General features: G+C 48.0%; 1 protein-coding gene across 7 annotated transcripts in view; it reads right to left on the reverse strand.

The window, feature by feature from the left end:
• The window catches only part of KCTD10 (potassium channel tetramerization domain containing 10), a 32,035-nt gene that overhangs the window by 3,114 nt on the left and 9,676 nt on the right, over positions 1-19,245 (reverse strand). For 3 of the 7 annotated variants that reach the window (XM_009181665.4, XM_009181662.4, XM_009181664.3), the window contains exons 3-7: positions 12,308-12,477; positions 9,664-9,753; positions 9,302-9,354; positions 7,798-7,993; positions 30-3,237 (exon numbers count right to left, since the gene is read on the reverse strand). In XM_009181665.4, the coding sequence (XP_009179929.1) occupies positions 3,013-3,237; positions 7,798-7,993; positions 9,302-9,354; positions 9,664-9,753; positions 12,308-12,477 (734 nt within the window). In that variant the 3' untranslated portion in view covers positions 30-3,012. Of the gene's footprint in view, positions 1-29; positions 3,238-5,130; positions 5,371-7,797; positions 7,994-9,301; positions 9,355-9,663; positions 9,754-12,307; positions 12,478-19,245 lie in introns of those variants that run through there. The other 4 variants (XM_003907129.5, XM_009181663.4, XM_017946186.3 and 1 more) reach the window with 3 other exon arrangements.

Genomic DNA, 19,245 nt, shown 5'->3' on the forward strand with positions numbered 1-19,245 from the left:
GGCATGTCTGAAAAGACCCAGAAAACAGAAGCATTTTATGACTTTTATTTTACATGTCCACAAATGTCTGCACAACATACAGTGGCTACATCTAAAACTTTGAGCATTTTTTTTATAGCGCAGAGACGGAAAGGTTAATGACACACTTAACTGTGTTACAGTGACTTTGGGTAGAGCCCTAAAGACAGCACACGCTCCAGAGGGAGGGCTGAGCGTTGTTCACACTCGGGTCCGAATCGCTGTTGTAAGGTACAAAGACACACTTTAACTGGGGAATGGGGTCCCCGCACAGTGATTCCCCCCACAGGAGGGTGACAGAATATGCCAGGAATTGTCTCGGACATGGGCCCCAGTCACCACAATCAAATGGCTTATTTAAAACGAACAAACAAACAAACAAAAACCTTGATTACAACACACCAAAGCTGTTCCAATTAGTAAAAAAATTGTAGTTACTACATTGCAGTGAAACCTGACTCTTTACCAAATCTTGGGCCAATGTTTTACTTGGCTAGTGCTTACATTATAAATACTGGTTTTTGCCCTTAGTGCGAACATAGGAAAAATCAGTTCCTTGTATATTCAGTAACAGAGCTTGGACCAGCCAATGCTGTCTGTTCACTCATGGCTATAATGCAGCCGACAGAATTTGTTCACCATGGAATGTTTTATAAACCTGTTCATATTCCAGAGAGACAAAGACTCAAAACTACAGGTGCAAAGTTGGAGAAAAAGTGAGGGTAGAGAGAGCTGCCAGAAACACTAGCTCATTAGGCATAGAGGCCACAGCAAACCAAATTGTTCCACAAACTAATTCTTCATACAGACATTTAAAAAACTATGCAGCCAGGTGTGGTGACTCATGTCTGTAATCCCAGCACTTTGGGATCACGGGGGCGGATCACAGGCGGGCGGATCACGGGGTCAGGAGTTCGAGACCAGCCTGGCCAACATGGTGAAACCCCATCTCTACTAAAAATACAAAATTAGCTGGGCATGGGCTGGCAGGTGCCTGTAATCCCAGCTACTCGGGAGGCTGAGGCAGGAGAATCGCTTGAACCCGGGAGGCAGAAGTTGTGGTAAGTGGAGATCGTGCCACTGCACTCCAGCCTGGCCTACAGAGCAAGACTCTACCTCAAAAAAAAAAAAAAAAAAAAAAAAAGTATACAATGGCTTTTCCATTTTCAGGGCCGATATTCACTTCGACTTTCTAAAAAAGCTCAACCCAAAAGGCAGGGTTGGTGTTTAAAACTTAAACAGTATAAAATCTTTACGAAACATTATTTTGTAAGCCCTCTTTCCTTAGCAGTTAATAAAATCCAAATGGCCTAATATAAAAGTTTCTCACATGACAGTTTAAAAAGCGTCTGCCCAATACATGATTTTGACATTCAGTCATGATTGTTTCCAAGTTTTATTGTAGGCTTTGCTGTTGGATACAAAATGAAGGCATACAACTGTCACAGGCAGGGCAGTATGTACAAAGTCTAAGCTGTAAAAACCGTTTGAAAATATAAACTCGCTTTTTGGAATATATATGTCAAAGGCTGCCCATGTTAATACCTTTGGTATAAAACGGTAACGATTCCCTTGACAAACCCATCCATCACCTGACACACATTCACATCTCCTGGTAACTACTCTACCTAGTCTAGTGTCAACCACCCATCAGTCACGACTCACTCCTGTTCCTTTGCAGGCGCAGAGGAGCCTGGGAGGTAGGTCACTGAGAACACCTGTCCTACATGGGTGTTGCACCCAGCCGGGCTCCAGCAGGGGCCACCTGTGCCCCACAATCACACGTCCCCACCCACAGTCACACACATCCCTTAAACATGAACACAGACACAAAGCAGACCCAAAGGTATCTATCAACCCGTACATCCTCAACCTGTTCACTGCTGGCCACTCTACACTGTGTAAAAATCAGAGGCAAAGACAAGGGGGTCTGTGTTTACAGCAGGTAAGCTCCTTGGGGCTGGTGGTGTGAGGGTGTCCCTGCCTGGATGCCAGGCTGGGAGGAAAAAGGGTCTGGGCCACACTGAATTTCTAAGCCAACTGACTTAGAAAGTTAGCCCAGCTTCATGGGGAAGGAGGCTGAAGAGGACTGGGATCCCAGGGAGGGGTAGTTTATGAGCTATGCCTGTCACAGGGTCAGATGGCCTTCCTGGAGTGGAGTCAGGTCAACCAGGAGAACAACTGGAAGGGGCTGGAGTTGGGGAAAGAACCAGAAATAGAGCTGGACACTTACTGCCATGGAAAGCTCTGCTCCTACGCAGACACGTGGGGTCCCAGTGAGCACCAGGCCAAAGACCAGCCCAAGGTGGCCAAAGGCTTTCTCCCTAAACAAAACCTTGCACCCAAAGTTGCACTGGTCACAACGATTTAGATGCTCATTCAGCCACATTTCCACTGCCACAAGCTGCAATTATCAACAAGCTCTAGGCCCAAAGCGACATGGCAGAAAGCACTTCTAGCAAAGCGGTGGGGATTGTGTCCGGGCCAAACACACAGGAACCAGGAGTGGACCTGCTGGGGCTGGAAGATTATGAAATAGGAAGCAGGGAGCTCAGATACCTCTGGTGGCCTCCAACTGCAGAACAACTCTCGGAACTGTCAAACTGAACCCTTAAGGGAGTGTCACCCAAAAAGCCCATATGGGAAGTCGACACCCACAAAAATAAATACTGCAAACAAAAGTTCTCACATACACTTCACACACATTCATACTTTTCCTCTGAGAACCGAGAAAGCCTGGCTCCAAAGAGTCTCAGATTCTCATGAAAAGTAGAGATCTTAGACACAGCTTGTTCAAAGACAGGGGTCATACGCCTGGGTCAAGACAATCAATTTGCCTTGTCAAGCAATACCAAAATAATCATCTGACTTGTTACAAAAGTATCTCCAGGCTCCAAGGGAAGCAGAAGGGGCCCGGCAGCCTGCACAGGATCTGGGTGTAGCACGGCAGGGAGTGGGGGTGGTGAGAGAAGGGCGGCTCGGTCTCTTGCCTGCTCACTGGTGGAGGTGGGCCCGGTCGTCGGGGCGCTTGATGTGGATCCGCCGCACACGCTCGATCCGCTCCCGCTCCCGCTCCTCGTCCTCATCCAGGTGGTGGGAGCGCCCTGCCGCCCCGCCTGTGGCCTCCAGGAGCGCATTGTCAGGTCCCCGGCCATCCTGGGCCTCATATAGCAAAATGTTCAGGGTCTCCTCATAAATCCGGGCTTCCGGAAACTCCACCTGTGTTCCCACAAAATACAGGGTAGGTAAGTTAATGGCCCACCCTCTCTGCCAACACCTGGACTTTAAGCAGGGCCGCCAGACTAAATCAGGCCCCTGGGATTCCACTGAAGGCCACCAGTATTATTTTTAAACAAACTGATATTTTCAATGGCAACACTTACGTGTGGCGCTAAATGCACAGAAAATCAAGGGGATGCAGAGAAACAGGTCTCCCTGCCCCTAGTTTCCCTTCTTAAAGGTACAGTTTCTCATCATTTTACCCTCTCAAAGATTCTGTGCATGTCAATTTTTGTACATATATTTATTCACACAAAACACACACAAGGTGGCCCACCATACACACTTGTACATGTCTTCCTCTTGTCCCTAACTTAACCTAGAGATCATTCTGGAACAAGGAAATATAAACACAATGCAATTAACCATACTTGGATGGACATTTAGGTCAGTGCTAACATGCTTCTCCTAACAGAGCTGCAACCTTGCACACAAGTCCGTCCACACCTTAAAGCAGTCTCTAAAGCAGTTTTTTGTACAGGGTCCAGCTGGGGACCCCCACGAAATGGACATGAGCCCTCTTCCTTGGCAAATCATTGTGTTTGTTCATTGCCCTTCAGGGTTAAGGTGTGATGAACAGGAGGAGGGCCACATAAGCAGGTCCCACACGTTTGATCAGACTAGACTCCACTTTCAGGGTAGAATTCAGAGGTTCCAGTTCTGGGAAAAATGGAGCAGGCACACTCTACGCCGTCTTCCTCACTGACACTACAAAGCCAGGATGCGACGCACGCAGCAGCTAACTGTGGACTCAGAAGTAAATCGTGGCAGGTGGATGGGGGAACGACAGAATTTGGAGTAATGCCCAACGGTGAGTTTATGGTTTGCCGCTGCCAGCACTGATGCAACCTGAAACCCTGAAATGGCACCAGGACAGAAGACCTCCAGAAGGTCTCTAGTGGCCAGGGAGGCCACCGAGTCTAACAGCAGAGAGGCAGGAGGAAATCCTGGTTTTCCTTCCTTTTTTTTAGATATGGGCTCTGGCTAACTAAGCTTTAAAATTTTAAGACTTATTTTTAGAGCTTAATAAGGAGCAAGGGGATTTAGAGACCACATGGTCTGATCCCAACTGTTTCCAGATCGGCAGACAGGTTCAGGAGCGGCGTGTTCTTGTGTTTGTGAAGCTGGTTAGGGGCAGAGCCAGGATGGGAAGCCAAGGGCCTCTTTCTTTTCTCTTTTTTGTTTTGAGAGCGTGTTGCTCTGTCACCCAGGTTGGAGTGCAGTGGCACAATCATAGCTCACTGCAGCCTTGAACTCCTAGGCTCAAATGATTCTCCCACCACAGCCTCCCCAAGTAGTTGAGACTATAGGCATGCATCACCATGCCCAACTAACTTTTTTTTTTTTTTGAGACGGAGTCTCACTCTGTCGCCCCAGCTGGAGTGCAGTGGCGCAATCTTGGCTCACTGCAAGCTCCGTTTCCTGGGCTCAAGCCATTCTCCTGCCTCAGCCTCCCAAGTAGCTGGGACTACAGGTGCCCACCACCACGCCCTGCTAATTTTTTGTATTTTTTAGTAGAGACGGGGTTTCACCATGTTAGCCAGGAAGGTCTTGATCTCCTGGCCTCGTGATCCGCCCGCCTCGGCCTCCCAAAGTGCTGGGATTACAGGCGTCAGCCACCACGCCCAGTCACCCAACTAACTTTTAAAATTTTTTTGTAGAGATGGGTGTGATGATATGTTGCCCAGGCTGGTCTTGAACTACTGGGCTTAAATGATTCTCCCACCTCAGCCTCCCAAGCAGTTGAGACTACAGGCACATGCCACCATGCCCAGCTATTTTTTTTTAATGTTTGGTAGAGACAGGGCTGTTGCTATGTTGCCCAGGCTGTTCTTGAACTCCTGGACTCGAGCAATCCTTCTGCTTTAGCCTCCCAAAGTGTGGGATTACAGGTGTGAGCCACCATGCTCAGTCCTTTTCTTTATTTTCTTGCACCCAGACCTGAGCATTCCTGTGGCAGCAACCAGAGCCTGCAGGAGTCAAAACTCTGAGGGAAGGAACCTTCTTTTCTGATGAGAAGAGCTGTGGTCTCAGCAGGATTGGGTGAATCTGGTTGCTTTTTCTATCTTCATGCTGTTGGGCCCAAAATATAGGCACGGTCACAGAAAGTAGGTGGCAAAGCGGGAATAAGTAAACCCCCCAGCTTTCTGGCTGGCTGATCAGAAAAGGGGACTCCAGGGACGCTTAGAGAACTGCGGAGATTACAAAGGAAGAGGAGCTTGAGAAGCAACCTGTGAAGTTGTATATGAACTCCTAGACCCACACCCAGCTGCAAGATCTGCCCCTAAACCGCGTAAGCAGACCCGAAAGAACTGAATGCTGCAAGAGATACTGCCCAGGACAGATGGGCCACAGCGTGGCACACAGCTGGGACAGATTTGAAGGCTATGAAAACCAAACTGTCATTGCAACTACAAACTACAGAAGGCTGGTAAGAGCTTGCAGCCTGAGCCCAACTGGGTCAATTGCCTGCTAAAACAAAAACATCAATGTTCTCCCTAGGATTTAAACAAGGCCTGGAGCCCTTTAACAATATTCAAAATGTTTAGGATACAATCAAAATTTCTCAATACACAAGAACCAAGAAATTCTCAACTCCTGTGGGAAGTAACTCACAGATGCCAGTGCCAAGATGACACAAGGTTTTGGAATTACCTGACAAAGACCTGGCAGCAGCTATTATTAACATGTTCCAGTAAATAAGGGTTAGAGCAAATGGAAACAAAGGGAGTCTCAGCAAGGAGATAGAAAAACCAAATAAGCACTTGAGAACTGACAAATACAATAACCAACAGCCCCAAACAAAAACACAACTTCCCAGTGGGGCTCAATAACAGACTGGAGATGAGAGAGGAGAGTCAAGTGACACGGGCTGGGCGCAGTAGCTCATGCCTGTAATCCCAACACTTTGGGAGGCCAAGGTGGGGGGATCACTTGAGGCCAGGAGGTCGAGACCAGCCTGGGCAACATAGTGAAACCCAGTCCCTACAAAAATATATAAAATGAGCCAGGTGTGGTAGCATGCACCTGTGGACCCAGCTACTCAGAAGGCTGAGGCAGGAGGATCACTTGAGCCCAGGAGCTCAAGGTTGCAGTGAGCTATGATTGCATCACTGTATGCAAGCCTGGGTGACGGAGCAACACTCTCTCTAAACAAAAAGAGAAAAGAAAGAGGCCCTTGGCTTCCCATCCTGGCTCTGCCAATACCTAGCTGTACAAACACAAGAACACGCCGCTCCCGAACCTGTCTGCTAATCTAGAAACAGCTGGGATCAGATCACGTGTTCTCTAAATCCCCTTGTTCCTTATTAAGCTCTAAAAATGAGAAGTCTTAATCTTTTAAAGCTCAATCAATATGATGACTCTCCTTTTAATACCCAAGGGCAGAGGCAGCCCAGGCATATTTTAAAAAATCAAACCATGACAGAATGGGGTCTAATTACAGGAAGAATTCACAGCCCTAAAAGAAACAGTTCACAGGAGAAAAGGGGTATGATGTCTTGCCAATGTGGAGAGAGAGGCAGATGATTCTGGTTCGCCCCCACCCCTGGGATCTTTGAAAGCAAAAAGAACCTCAGTGTTTTGCCCTTATCATTCTTTTAGGATAATTTTGAATGCTTAGGAATAAAATATGTTGTCCAATTCATCCTGTCAGTGCTGGGGACGTGGAGCAGATACAGACTGAGTGAGAGTGCCCGAGCTGATGGCCCTTGATGTGGCATGATGGCACAGGGGAGATCACCACACTATAATTCTGTGTATGGCTTAAATTTTAAATAATAAGTTAAAAAAGAGACTCTGGTTTCTACTTTGTGATGTGATTTTTTCTCATGTGCTTTTTGTTCGAGGTCAGCTAGTCTCATGCAGAGCTGTGTACCCCCAAAAGCTGCAGGGACAGTAATAACGTGAGTAGGGGACCTACAGGCTCAGTCTCCTGGGCCTCCTGTGCGAGGGTGACAAGAGGCATGACCGTCGGCCCACAGCAGACCTGCTGCGTGTCACTGGATAGCCAGATTTCCCTTAGATAGGTTAAAGAAATGACAGTGTATAGTGTGAATTAAAAGTTTAAAAAGACAGAAAACACAATTGCAGAGCCCCAAAAGGGCAGGCAAATTCAGTTAAGGGGGGGCCAGATCTCTAGCAGCACTGTGCAGAGCAATCCAGCTTCGTGGAATGGCACGGTGGGAGAGGTCAAAGGACAGGTCAAGCCTACTGGTTTGGAGAGGATGATATAAAAAGAGATCCCCAGAATCCAGCCCAGTCAGGGAGTCAAGCGTGCTTGGAAGGAAGCCAGCAAGGTAGGGAACTAAGGAATGCCAGATGGACCCTACATTTGGCTCTTTGCAGGGTCTAAAAGATAAATATTTTAACGACGAGCAGTCACAAGCCAACCAAAGCATTTTAAAAGCGTTTCCCTCTGTATTGTGCTCAAGTGAAAGGAAGTTCTACAGGTATATGTTTCAGAACAGCCACTCCAAACTGTCCTCTCGAGGCTCTTACCTTGGTCTGTTTCTTCTCAGTGGCGTAGACAATGGAGGTACAACAGACTTCAGCAATCTTCCGGCCCTGACCGTAAAAGGACCAGCAGCAGATTTCATCCCCAATGACATCCTTTATGAATAGGACCCTTCCGTTAAAGCGCAGAGACAGCTTATCAAACAGTTCAATGTTTTTCAACATATTGTCGTCAGAATTGCTGCAAAAGAGCATTTGATACGGTGACCACAAGCTGGTAAAAAATGCCATCATTTGCTGGGCCCTTCTACACGCAGGGCCTTACTGAGCCCACTTTCTCCACTATCTCATTTCAACCTCACACGAATCCCATGACAAATGCACTCCAATCTCAATTGCTCAAGAAGGAAAGTTAGGATCAGAGAAATTAATTGCTCGAGGCTGAACCTAACAAATGGCAGACAGGCCCCCCAAAAGACAGCCCTGGCCCCTAAGCCTGAGTGCTCCTAACCATCGTGCTTGAGTGACAGCCTCTGGGCAGAGGCACCAGGTGGAGGAGAGTGCCTCACCGAGCCCCGCAAGGAGCAGAATGGCACTGCCCAAGGGAGACTCTGTATCCCAGGTCTTTTTAAAGATCTTAAGTAACCTCATTAAATCCTCCCGGCATCCCTCAAGCTCCCGAGTTAGAGCCACATGTTTTCAAGGGCCAAATGGCATTCTAGAAACCTGCATATATTGCTGGTGGGAATGTAAAATGGTGAAGCCACTTTAGAAAACAGTTTGGCAGGTCCTCGAATGATTAAACCTAGAGTTACCACATGACCCAGCAATTCTGCTCCTAGAGAAATGAAAAACATATGTCCACATGAAGACTGCATGAATGTTCATAACAGTATTAAAACAATAGCCAAAAAGTGCAAACAACCCAGATGTCCATCAACTGATGAATGGGTAAAGAAAATGTGGTCCACACTGTGGAATATTATCCTGCCATAAAAAGAATGAAGTATTGATTCATGCTATAACATGGATAAACCCTGAAAACCTCTTAGGTAATCTCACTATGCTGAGTGAAGGAATCTGGTCATAAAAGGCTACATATTATGCAATTCCATTCATATAAAAATGTCCAGAGCAAGCAAATTCATTAAGACAGAAAACAGATTAGTGGTTACCTAGGGCTGTGGGGTTGGGGAGGCAATGGCTGAGGGAAAATGGAGAGTGACTGCTAATGAATAGGGGGTTTCTTTTCAGGCAGTGAAAAAGTTCTAAAATTAGATAGTGGTGATGGCCTCACAACGTGTGAATATACTAAAAACCACATATTGTGAATATAATAAAAACTGTGCACTCTAGAAAGATGACTTTTATGATATGTGTGAATTATAGCTCAGAGTTATACTCCTGTATCCATCTGTCTACTTATCTATCCAGGCAGAGAGGTACAGAGGGGTCATCCTCATCTGAAGGTACAAAGAGGAGCTGGGTCTGGCTGGTGTGAGTGGAGGTTTTCCTAGTAAATGGAGCTCTTTCCCAGCTGACGCCTTACCTGGTATATGAGTATTTGTTGTTACTTCTGTTGTACAGCAACTTCACGGCCGGCTGTGGGTTGTTTTAAAAGAAGAAGACGAAGAATTATTTGGCAGGCAGGTGCAATGAACTACTGGCTTCCCATAGGGCTGGGGCCCTGCGCTGCAGCAGAAGAGGCAGACAAGCGTAGCTTGGTGGCTGGAGAGGGGGACCGCATGACCCAATAGCAGAGGACAAAAGATGATCTGTAGCTTCCCATTGTGAACCCATTCTCAGGCCTCACTCAGGCAATTACACATGTTTTTATTTCAAAAGTTATTCAGAAGAACCTCCATCATTTCTGGTAGCAAAAGAAATTCCACAAGGGTGCCTCCAACATACCTTATTTGAAGTCGCTATAAGTTTTTGTTCTTCCTTGGATGAGGTGATCACAGGGACCTTGCAGAAAGGCTCATAAGTATCTTTGTTCTGCTGGAACAAAACATGCTTTCAGCCTAGGAGGCCTGCCTAGCACTGCAGTTTTAAAGCTGACCTGCTGGACAGACAGGCTCTGGCAAGGGGAGATGGGGCAGTCATGGCTGGGAAGAGAGGAGGATTCTTACCACCAATGAACTAGATGAGGGAGACAGGGAGTTCGATTTCCCAGTAAGTCTGCTCTTTGGCTATGACCATTATAGGCCAGGATGCTGAGTAAGTATTAACAATGACGACCATTTTCCACAGCCCAGGAAGCCACTCAAAAATAAACCCTCGTCGTAGCAGCTGAAACATGATTTAATCAAAAGCTTCTAAAACCCCACTACGATGGCTGCAGAGGAATAAAAAAAAGTATAAACCCATAAAGGGAAAAAGAATGGGAGAAGTGAGGTCAGCAGACCAGGGAAAAAAAAAAAAAAGTCAAAAACTTGAGGCTGGAAAGGTCACAGGTGAGCGTTAACCAAGGAGAGGGGGAAAGCTGAAACGAGTGGGCGGAAGCACTGGGAAGATCCCCAAATCCATCTCTGCCCCACGCAGGCAGAAGAAAGGGCAACTTTCCTGCAGTGGTTTGCACAGTAGAGGACAGGGCTGAGCTGCGATTCTGAAAACGGGGGGAGAAGTGAACATCACACTAAGTGACCAGCAACCCCAGCTCCTTCCCCTTCCAGATCCCCAAAGGCAGCCGGCCAGGCCTAGACCCATCAGCAGGAGGACAGTAGAGGATTGCTCTTCAGGAACACCATCTGTCCCCCAAAATGGCTTACAGATTCTGATAGCTGGGGGTCCCGCTGAAAAAGTCTGCCTTATCACAATGCAGCCCAGTGGACAAGGACCATACATGCACAAACAAGCTTTCAGAGTCTCATTCTTTCAACAGACAGCCAAGCATCATCAGATTACATGTGAAAAGCCTCCTAAACATGAGAGCAAAACCAAACAAAGAGAGGAAAAGAGGAGGAGTCAGATAATGAAGGGAGAAGTAAGAAAACAAATAGTATCATCGGACAGATGAGAGCAGATACGGCCTCAAGACCAGCACGCTGTGGAAAGCAGGGCATTCGGAGAGCAAGAAAAGGCTCTTAGAAGTTAGAAAGACGGTAGCAGAAATGAAAATTTTGATAGAAGGGTTGAAAATATAAAGGTGAAAAAATAAAACTTCTGAGCAAGTAGAACAAAAGGATAAAGCCAGAGACACTAAGAGGAAAGAATTAGGAGGTCAGTCCTGGAGGTCTAACCTCAGACTAATAGAAACAAGACCCAGGGGCATGTCTCCAAGACAAAGATGAAACAGAACCTCTGATGTGTCTGAACACACCAGTATGAGACCGCTGAGAACATGGGGCTGAAGTAGGAACATATATTTAGAAAATCAAGCGAACAAAACAATGAGGCAATCCCTAACTCTGGCAAACTTACAGTTACAGAAGAAAGAAAATAATCATTGTACACTCTGTGGCTTAACTGTCAGCCATATTTATGCGTCATGATGTAAACTCTGAATTTAGCCAGAACTGTGATGAAATGTACCAGGAGAATGGGAGAAGGAAGAGTATGCCTAAGCTTGGTGGGGGTGGAGGTAGGGGCAGTGCGTGAGTTAAATTCTAGTTTTCTATAGTCATGCCAGTAGATAATGTCAAAAACTGAGAATTCAATAAAGAGCAGCACAGGCGAATTATGTGGAAACATAAATGTGAACAGAAAAAACTGCTGAAAGAATTCACAGAGGTTACTGCAGGGGTGAAGGAGAGTAGGAGGGGGTATGGTGGTGTTTTTGATGTTAACCTTGCAGCACTATTTGACTTCTTGAAAGATGCATGTGCATCACTTTTAACAGCGTAGTAACAATAAAAAAGTAAATGCTGCAACATTCAGTTAGATCTACAGTGAGTTCAGACTCTCAGAGTAGAGGTGGTGTGCAGCGTTAAAGGTACTGGTCTGGTGCGGGGCCAGACACAGACATGTGGTGTTGGGGAGGCCCAAACAAGGGCCTCATGCACACAGACCAGATTCCTATGACAACCCAGACAACCCAAAGGGACGCTTCTGATGCTCTGCCACATTGTAACTTTGTTTGAAATAAAGGGGTGTTTGCTATGTCCAGAAGAATTTTGGTTTTGTGGGATTTTACTGTCACCAGACCTGACCCCAATGGTCCTGCTCTGTCCAGCTAAGGAGTGAGGGGTGTCTGTCTGTAGAGATTATGCTGAGCTCCCAACAATGACTTTTGGGACTAGAGTAACCCTAAGATTGGTCCCGAACACTGACCAAGTTTTACACAGCGGGGTTCGCTGCTGAAGGGTTGAGATGTACACATGAGAAGATCCAACAGCATGGGGGCTGCAAGGACTGAGACAGTAGGTGGCCTGCTGTTCCAGGGAGGCCTCCCAGGGATCACTGACTGAAGGAATCGGGCTCCAGGGCAAACTCATTAACTCTCACAACATCTCAGTCAGACAGAAACCGCCCCCGTTTTGCAGACAGGGAAAATGAGGAAGGCAGGTAGGCTTGGTGCCTCTCCGCCCATATGGGAAGAAAGGGTGATGCCTACTTGTAGGGCCGCCTGGCACTCTTCCACCAGGCCTTGGACCAGGTAGTACTTGGCTTCTGCTAGCAGCTCCTCGATCTCCCGGCGGCTCTCGGGTAAAGGCACCGCCCCGTCTCGCAGGTAGTTGAGTATCGTACCGAAGTGCTTCCCACAGCGGTCAATGAGGATCCAGCCTGCAGGGGGAGGAGGCAGGGGCTGGTTACATGGGCCCTCCTCTTGTGGGAGGCCCTGAGCTGAACTGGGGTGTCTCTCAGCTCCCTCTGCCTCCCAGCGGAGAGTGGGACTGCCTGGAGAGTGGCAGCCTCACCTGCCCACCTGTCCAGTAAGGGCTGAGGAGGCCCCCACAGCCTCCAGGCCCTGCTGACACGGCCACAACCCCAGGTAACCCTGATCTGAGGCTCTGTTGTACATCCCAACTCTTGAGGCCCAAAAGTACACTTCTGAAGTACCCTCAAATATCCCTTAGACAAGGACATCCAAGAGGGGCTCGTGTACCACACCTGGGTAAAACAGGTCCAAATGGCCGCATCCCAAGGACAGAAGAAAGACTTCTGGGGTAAAAAATAGCTACTTCCTCTTTCTACAAAGCTTCCCTCAAACTGTCACGTAACAGAGCCATTTCTAAGAATGCACAAGCCTCACCCTTGCAGACTGTGACCTTTGGCTCCGAAGGCTGAGCCCCAGACACTGACCAGCACCAACACAGGAAGTCCTATTCCACAACTTCCTGCAACAAGCACTTAGTGGCTACTGAATGACCAAGACAGACCCCACCCTCAAGCAGCTCGGTCAACACGGGGAGACAGAACCAGCTTTTATTGGATATGGAAAAAGGTCCCAACTGCTGACCAAATCCAGGCACTGTGAAACATTCTTGGGGGTGGGGGCCAGGAAAACTCCCTATTCTGCTGCTCAATGTCCTTTCTAATCTTGTCACTGAGCCGACATTCCTCCACTAGAGATCCTAAGGGTTTTCAGAACCCCTCTACTGAAATGCAGTGTCTCTGGGAGTAGTATTTGGAGAAGACAGGACTGGAGCCTAGGAGGAGGAAGTACCAAAAAGGGAGGCAGGAATGGAGCAAAGACCAAGTATCTCCCAACAGCAAATGTGAGCCTCTAAAAAGAAGCCAGACTGATGAGAGGGTGAAGTCGAGGCCTTCTGACAAGCAGGGAGACCTCAGGCGAGGGGTGTCCCCATGGCTCCTGCCCTGCATTACAGGTGGAAAATGCCTGTGCCGTGAGGAGGCTTCAGTAGGAATCGGTCACTTTATGCTCCCACCTTCCTCCCCACTTTGGGAGAAGGGCCAGCATTTCCACTCCTAACAACACTGTGCCCTGCTCCACATCCTCCTCAGATTGGGCCCTACTGATCCTGGGCCTTGGATCAGTGGCAGAGGCCAGCAAAATTGACAGCAGCAAACGCATCTTTTTCACAATCCAAAGTCATAAGTCGGCCTGATTTCCCCTACCCCTTAACCCGGCAAGTCCAGTCCCTGCCAAGTGCCCTCTCATGGTTTTAGGGCACAGTTTGGTATTCTTTGCATCATTTGCCAGGAAAGTTGATAATAGGGCCGTTTCCAGGTTCCCCTGATGAAACAGCTCAGCCTAAAGTTCCTGGGCCTTTTCTTAAAGGAACGGTCTCAGCCCTCCAGCGGCTTCCACTTCCTACTTCCACACTGTTCCAATTTCCTGAGTAGGTGGGAAGAATACCCCAACTTGGGGGAAATGCAATACAAATGTGTAGCCCTGAGTCAACTCCTGGTTTCAGGGAAGAAAGAGGCCTTCCCAGGCATAGTAAATCACATCACCCTGATAATGACTTCCAAATGTGATCCCACCCCACTTCTTTCTACATCTGAGACAACAAAATACAGAATTAATATCTTATGCAACCCACATGCCTCTGGGGCCAGTAAGCAGCATACATGAGTGCAGCTGGGCGGGGCTGAGGCTGGGGCTGACAGGACAGCATTTGCCCTGCCCCCAAGAGGGGCAGGCTCTTCCCACTCCAGCCAAGAGTGGCCAGGCAGGAATGTGGGCCCAAGAACTGTGAGCTCTGATGTTCTATGCAATGCCAGAAACGCAGATTTTTCTGTGAATTCCCTGATTTTTAAAGGATGGTAACTAATTAAAACAAAACAAAACTGTCATCAACCCACCACAAGGCAAACAAAACACATCTGCAGGTGAACTGGGCCTGCAGTCTACCAGCTTGAGGCCTCTGTGCTGCCTACACCAAGTATGTTTCTCTCAGAAGGCTGACAAGCCGAAAGACTGTATTACCTTTCCACCAGTTCTTTTTTGAGGGGAGCTCATTCCCTTGCATTTTCCACAGATAAAACAGAGGCTCAGAGAGGTTCAGCGCCATTCCCAAGCAGAGGCGGCAGGACTAGACCACAAAGAAAAAGTAAGGCACTCATAGGAAAACTCCTTTAACCAGAATTGAAAAGATAAATAGAATTCAACTCAGCTGCGCAGCGGAGGAAGCTTCCACGCTCTGCCTTTGATGCCTGTAGAACTCAGCTGCTTGGAAGACCCAGGGCCCTGAAATCAATTATCCAAGTGACAGCCCAGAGTTCCCATAAACGAACAGGCAGACCGTGACACTGGGCTCCGGCTCAAGAATGCCGTCAGGAAATGCTTGTGGCGAAGGAATCATACTTTGGACAAATAAGGGCAAGGGAGCCAGGCACACTCTCCAGGAGGTTTCAATCAGCATTTTGACTTTAAGATACTGTGGTTGCTTTCAAAGCAGGAAGTGATCCCTTTGAAAGTCAGCTCAAATGCCTAGCATGTAGAAAGGCAAATGGAAGTCAAGCAGCTCCTCGCATGTGGGGGGTCTCTCTCCTGCTGCCACGGGGCACGAGGGCTATTTAGGAAGGCTGGCCAACTCAGGGCAGCCTGTCATCCCACGACCCATTAGGCAAGGCTGGAGAGCAGAACTGACCGGGACCACACTGGGCGGCACTGGACTTGGGCTCCAGGATGTCCTCAGCACAGCACAGCAGTTAAGTGTTGGAAACCCAGCTCTGATACCTTCTTGCTGGATGACACTGGTGCTTCATTTTACCTCTGTCTAGCAGTTTTCTCTTCTACAAACGATCTCACAGGGTTGAGATAAAAATACGATGAAAGAACGTACAGAAGGCACACAGCACAATGCTGGGTCTACCAACAGCACTCAAAAGCAGCTATGGGTCTTTGACAATCTCATCTCTCATGATTATGGCTGGAAGCAGAGCAGCAGCGTCCAGAGGCAGCAAGTTCCAGCCCCCAGGACGGAGTTGGTGTTGCTTTCAGTGACCCAAAGGAAGAGAAGGCTGCTCTGGGGGTCAGGGGGATTGGGCCACTAGGCTCCCCTCCTCCCCACCCCGCGAGCATACGATGTGCTTCCTCTCTCCCTGGATGTCTGACCTCTCCTTTCCCTTCCCCCACCACCTCCAGAGAACCTTCACTGACCTCTTCGCCATCCTAAGGTATTTATACTCTATACTTTTGTGCTTTGCAAACACCCCTGATCATAAATGCCACCCAAGGTACTTGTGAAAAATTCAGATTCTAGGAACCTGCCTCATACCTGATCAGAATCCCTAGGGCAGCATCTCCAACCTGGGCACTCTGACATTTTGAACCAGATAATTCTTAGTTGTGAGAGGCCGCCCCGTACATTGTAGGGTATTTAGTTGCATCCCTGGCCTCTACTCACTCGATGCCAGGAGGACCACCATCCCCAAGATGGGACAACCAAAACTGTCTCTGGACATTTGCTAAATGTCCCAAAAAATCACCCACTGGGTGGGCATCACTGAGGTGGATCAAGGACCTAAGTGTAAAAAAGCAATTTAAACTTTGAGGTATCAAAAAGCCCCATTAAAAAAGCTCAGACAAGTCAGACTGGGAGAAGATGTCTGCAGCAGACCCCAAAGAAATAGGATCCAGAATATGAACTTCTACAAAGTAATAAGAAAAACACAAATGTGTAAACAAGACGCAATCAAGCAGTTAAAAGATTAAACTCAAAAGACCAATAAGCATAAAAACATGCTCAATGTACCAGACATTAGGAAATACTGAATAAAACAAGGTACCATATCATACTCACCAGATTTGCAATAATTAAAAGGTTGGACAGTGCCAAGGGTTGGCAAAACCAGACTTCTGCAGGGAGTAGAAGTTGCCATAACCACTCCAGAAGGGACTCCTGCAGTATCTAAGGGAGTAGAAGGTGCTGTCCCAATTCCCCTCCCGGGAATAAACTCTAGGGCTGAGCTCCCAACCGTGGGTAAGATCTTAAAGCCACAGCCCCTGAGATGGCTGGGTGGGGTCTAGGGAGTCCAGAGCCCCGCATCTGCCAAAGTGAAAATATGATCGTCTACATGTGCCATGATGTGGCAAAAGCTGAGCAGCATCACACAGAGCAACTCCCATGCTCGGGGAAAGTGTTCAAGGATGTTCACATTCCTAGCAGTGAACACCGCAAACCCTCTACATGATCATCAACAGAATATGGCTCCGGCAGCGGCTGTATGCTTCTAGAATGGACACTCTACCACCAGGAAATGTGTGAACGAGAGCTATTTAGTTGTGGATTGATCTCACAAGCATAATGCTACATAGGCAAAAGCAAAACAGATACAAACTGTACAGCACCATTGACATCACGTTTAAAAGCACACCAATAGCGCCTTGTTTAGGGACACGCACAGCTATAGTAAGAGTGATACCTGGAAAGATCGACACCTGTGGTTCTCAACGCTGGTTGCACACTAGAATCACCCAGACAGCTCTTCAAAGTCCTACTGCCCAGGCCACACCCTGGCTGGGACCCAGGCACCAGTACTGACCTCCTCAGGTGACTCACTCTGTAGCCAAGCTTGAGATACACCTAGTGACCCCAAATGCTTACCTTTGGAAGGGAGAGGGACAAACAGAGAAGGTACAGAGGGGCCCCACAGGTACAGGTCATACTTTATGCCTGGACTGAGCCTGGTGGCACAGATGAGTTTGTTGTATTATTCACAACTTAAAAGCTCTGAGAAACTTCGGAATTTTACAAAAGAGCATCGTCATGGAAGGCAGAAGGGCTGGAGATCTCAGGGAAGCCCTCAGGAACTGCAGTTTTCCCATTGATCAGACTGATTTCTAGGGGAGGTGCAATCACAAAATGAATGAGTCTTCAATCTAGGCTACACACTTATTCCAAAATACATTAGCAAGACATCAGAAAACATACAATGGGGGGAAGTATCGTGCCAAGCAACCAGGGATGAAACAAACACTACAGGCAAATGCTGAACAGATGCATTGTGAAAGGCACTACCTAAATCTGTGAACCAATGGCGACACTGACAACGAGTCAGGTGAAAATTCTAGCACTGTGGGAACTGAACCTTTCCGGGAAGAGTCTGGGAAGGGCGTGCTCACTGCCGCAGTGTCCTCGTCTTCTCAGAAAAGCCATCCCATGGGGGTAGTGTGGAACTGCAGCATGCTCACCCCTGAAGGACAAGGCAGGCAGCCTCTCCTGACATGCTGCTAAGACCTGCTTCTCTGTAGCCCCTCAGCAACACTCATCCCCCCAACATTTACTCTCAGAACAAAAGCCATAATTGACAGTTCCCATTTACTGAGTTCTCCCAACATCTCAGGCCCTGTGGCAAGTGCTTTCTCATGTCCTCACTCAATCCCCAACTCTGCAAAGCATTTTCATTCACAACTGGGGAAGGAGGAAAGAGCTTCAGAGAAAAAGCCACTTGTCCAATGTCATATGACCAGTAAATGGCAAATAGGCCAAAATTAGCACAACATGTAGACAGGGCTCCATAAATGTTGAGTGTGACTGTGACATGCAGCAGAACCAGGACTTAACCCAGGCCTGGCTAACATCAACACCCAAGTTCTTCTTGGTTTAGGAGTTACCTGCACACAGTACAAAACTCAAACAGGTAGAAGGGTCCAGAGCAAAAAGGAGACTATTTCCCCCATGCTGGATGCCAGGTCCCCTCTCCTGAAGCAATCACTTTCTTAGGCAACATGACACATCCCCTGTTCAGAACCTTCAAAGCCCTTCTCCTTTAACCAGCAAGCTGTAGTGCTGGCTTCACTGCCTGGCTGAGCTGCAGTTGGCATTTCTGCCTATTTGTAGCAAACTTCATTGCAACTGACAGGCTTCCAGCCTGTAGGCCAGGATGGAGCTGCAAGATGCAGGGAGTCTATCCCAATTTGTAGACCCAAGGGTGCATTTGAGGCAACCTGCAGGCCATGGGTCAGGCTGTGCACTGCTGTCTCCAAGGACCAACAGGATCGCTCTGCCAGGCACAGACAACGGCTAGAAGGCCAGATACTCAGCCTACTATCCCAGGCCTTCACGAGGGCCCCCACCAGAGGGCTTTAGCACAAAGCCAGCAGTTAAATTGTAAGGATGCCACACTCAAACGATCTGGCCTGGGACCAGGCCCACATCTAGCCATGCACAGCAGGCAGTAAGAGCCAGCAAGTCCTGGGTTCAGCAGCTTCACCTTTTCTAGTCCCACCAGCTTTTGAAAAAGCATTTCACCTCTGAGATGGGGACTCCTCACTTGGAATGGTAACAACAGTATCCACCCCTGGAATGGTTATGGTGAGGATTAAATGAAACAATACCCACTGGCCACATGTGGTGGCTCACGGCTGTGACCCCAACACTTTGGGAGGCTGAGGTAGGAGGATAGCTTAAGCCCAGGAGTTCAAGGCCAGCCTGGACAACATAATGAGGCCCTATCTCCACAAAAAATTCTAAAAAATTAGCTGGGTTTGGTGGTGCATGCCTGTAGTCCCAGTTACACAGGAGGCTGAGGTGGGAGGATTGCTTGAGCCCAGGAGATGGAGGCTGCAGTGAGCTATGATGGCACTACTGCACTTCAGCCTGGGTGACAGAGCAAGACCCTGTCTCAAAAAAAAAAAAA

This window comes from Papio anubis, chromosome 9 (assembly GCF_008728515.1).
Source record: "Papio anubis isolate 15944 chromosome 9, Panubis1.0, whole genome shotgun sequence".
Classification (NCBI taxonomy): domain Eukaryota; kingdom Metazoa; phylum Chordata; class Mammalia; order Primates; family Cercopithecidae; genus Papio; species Papio anubis.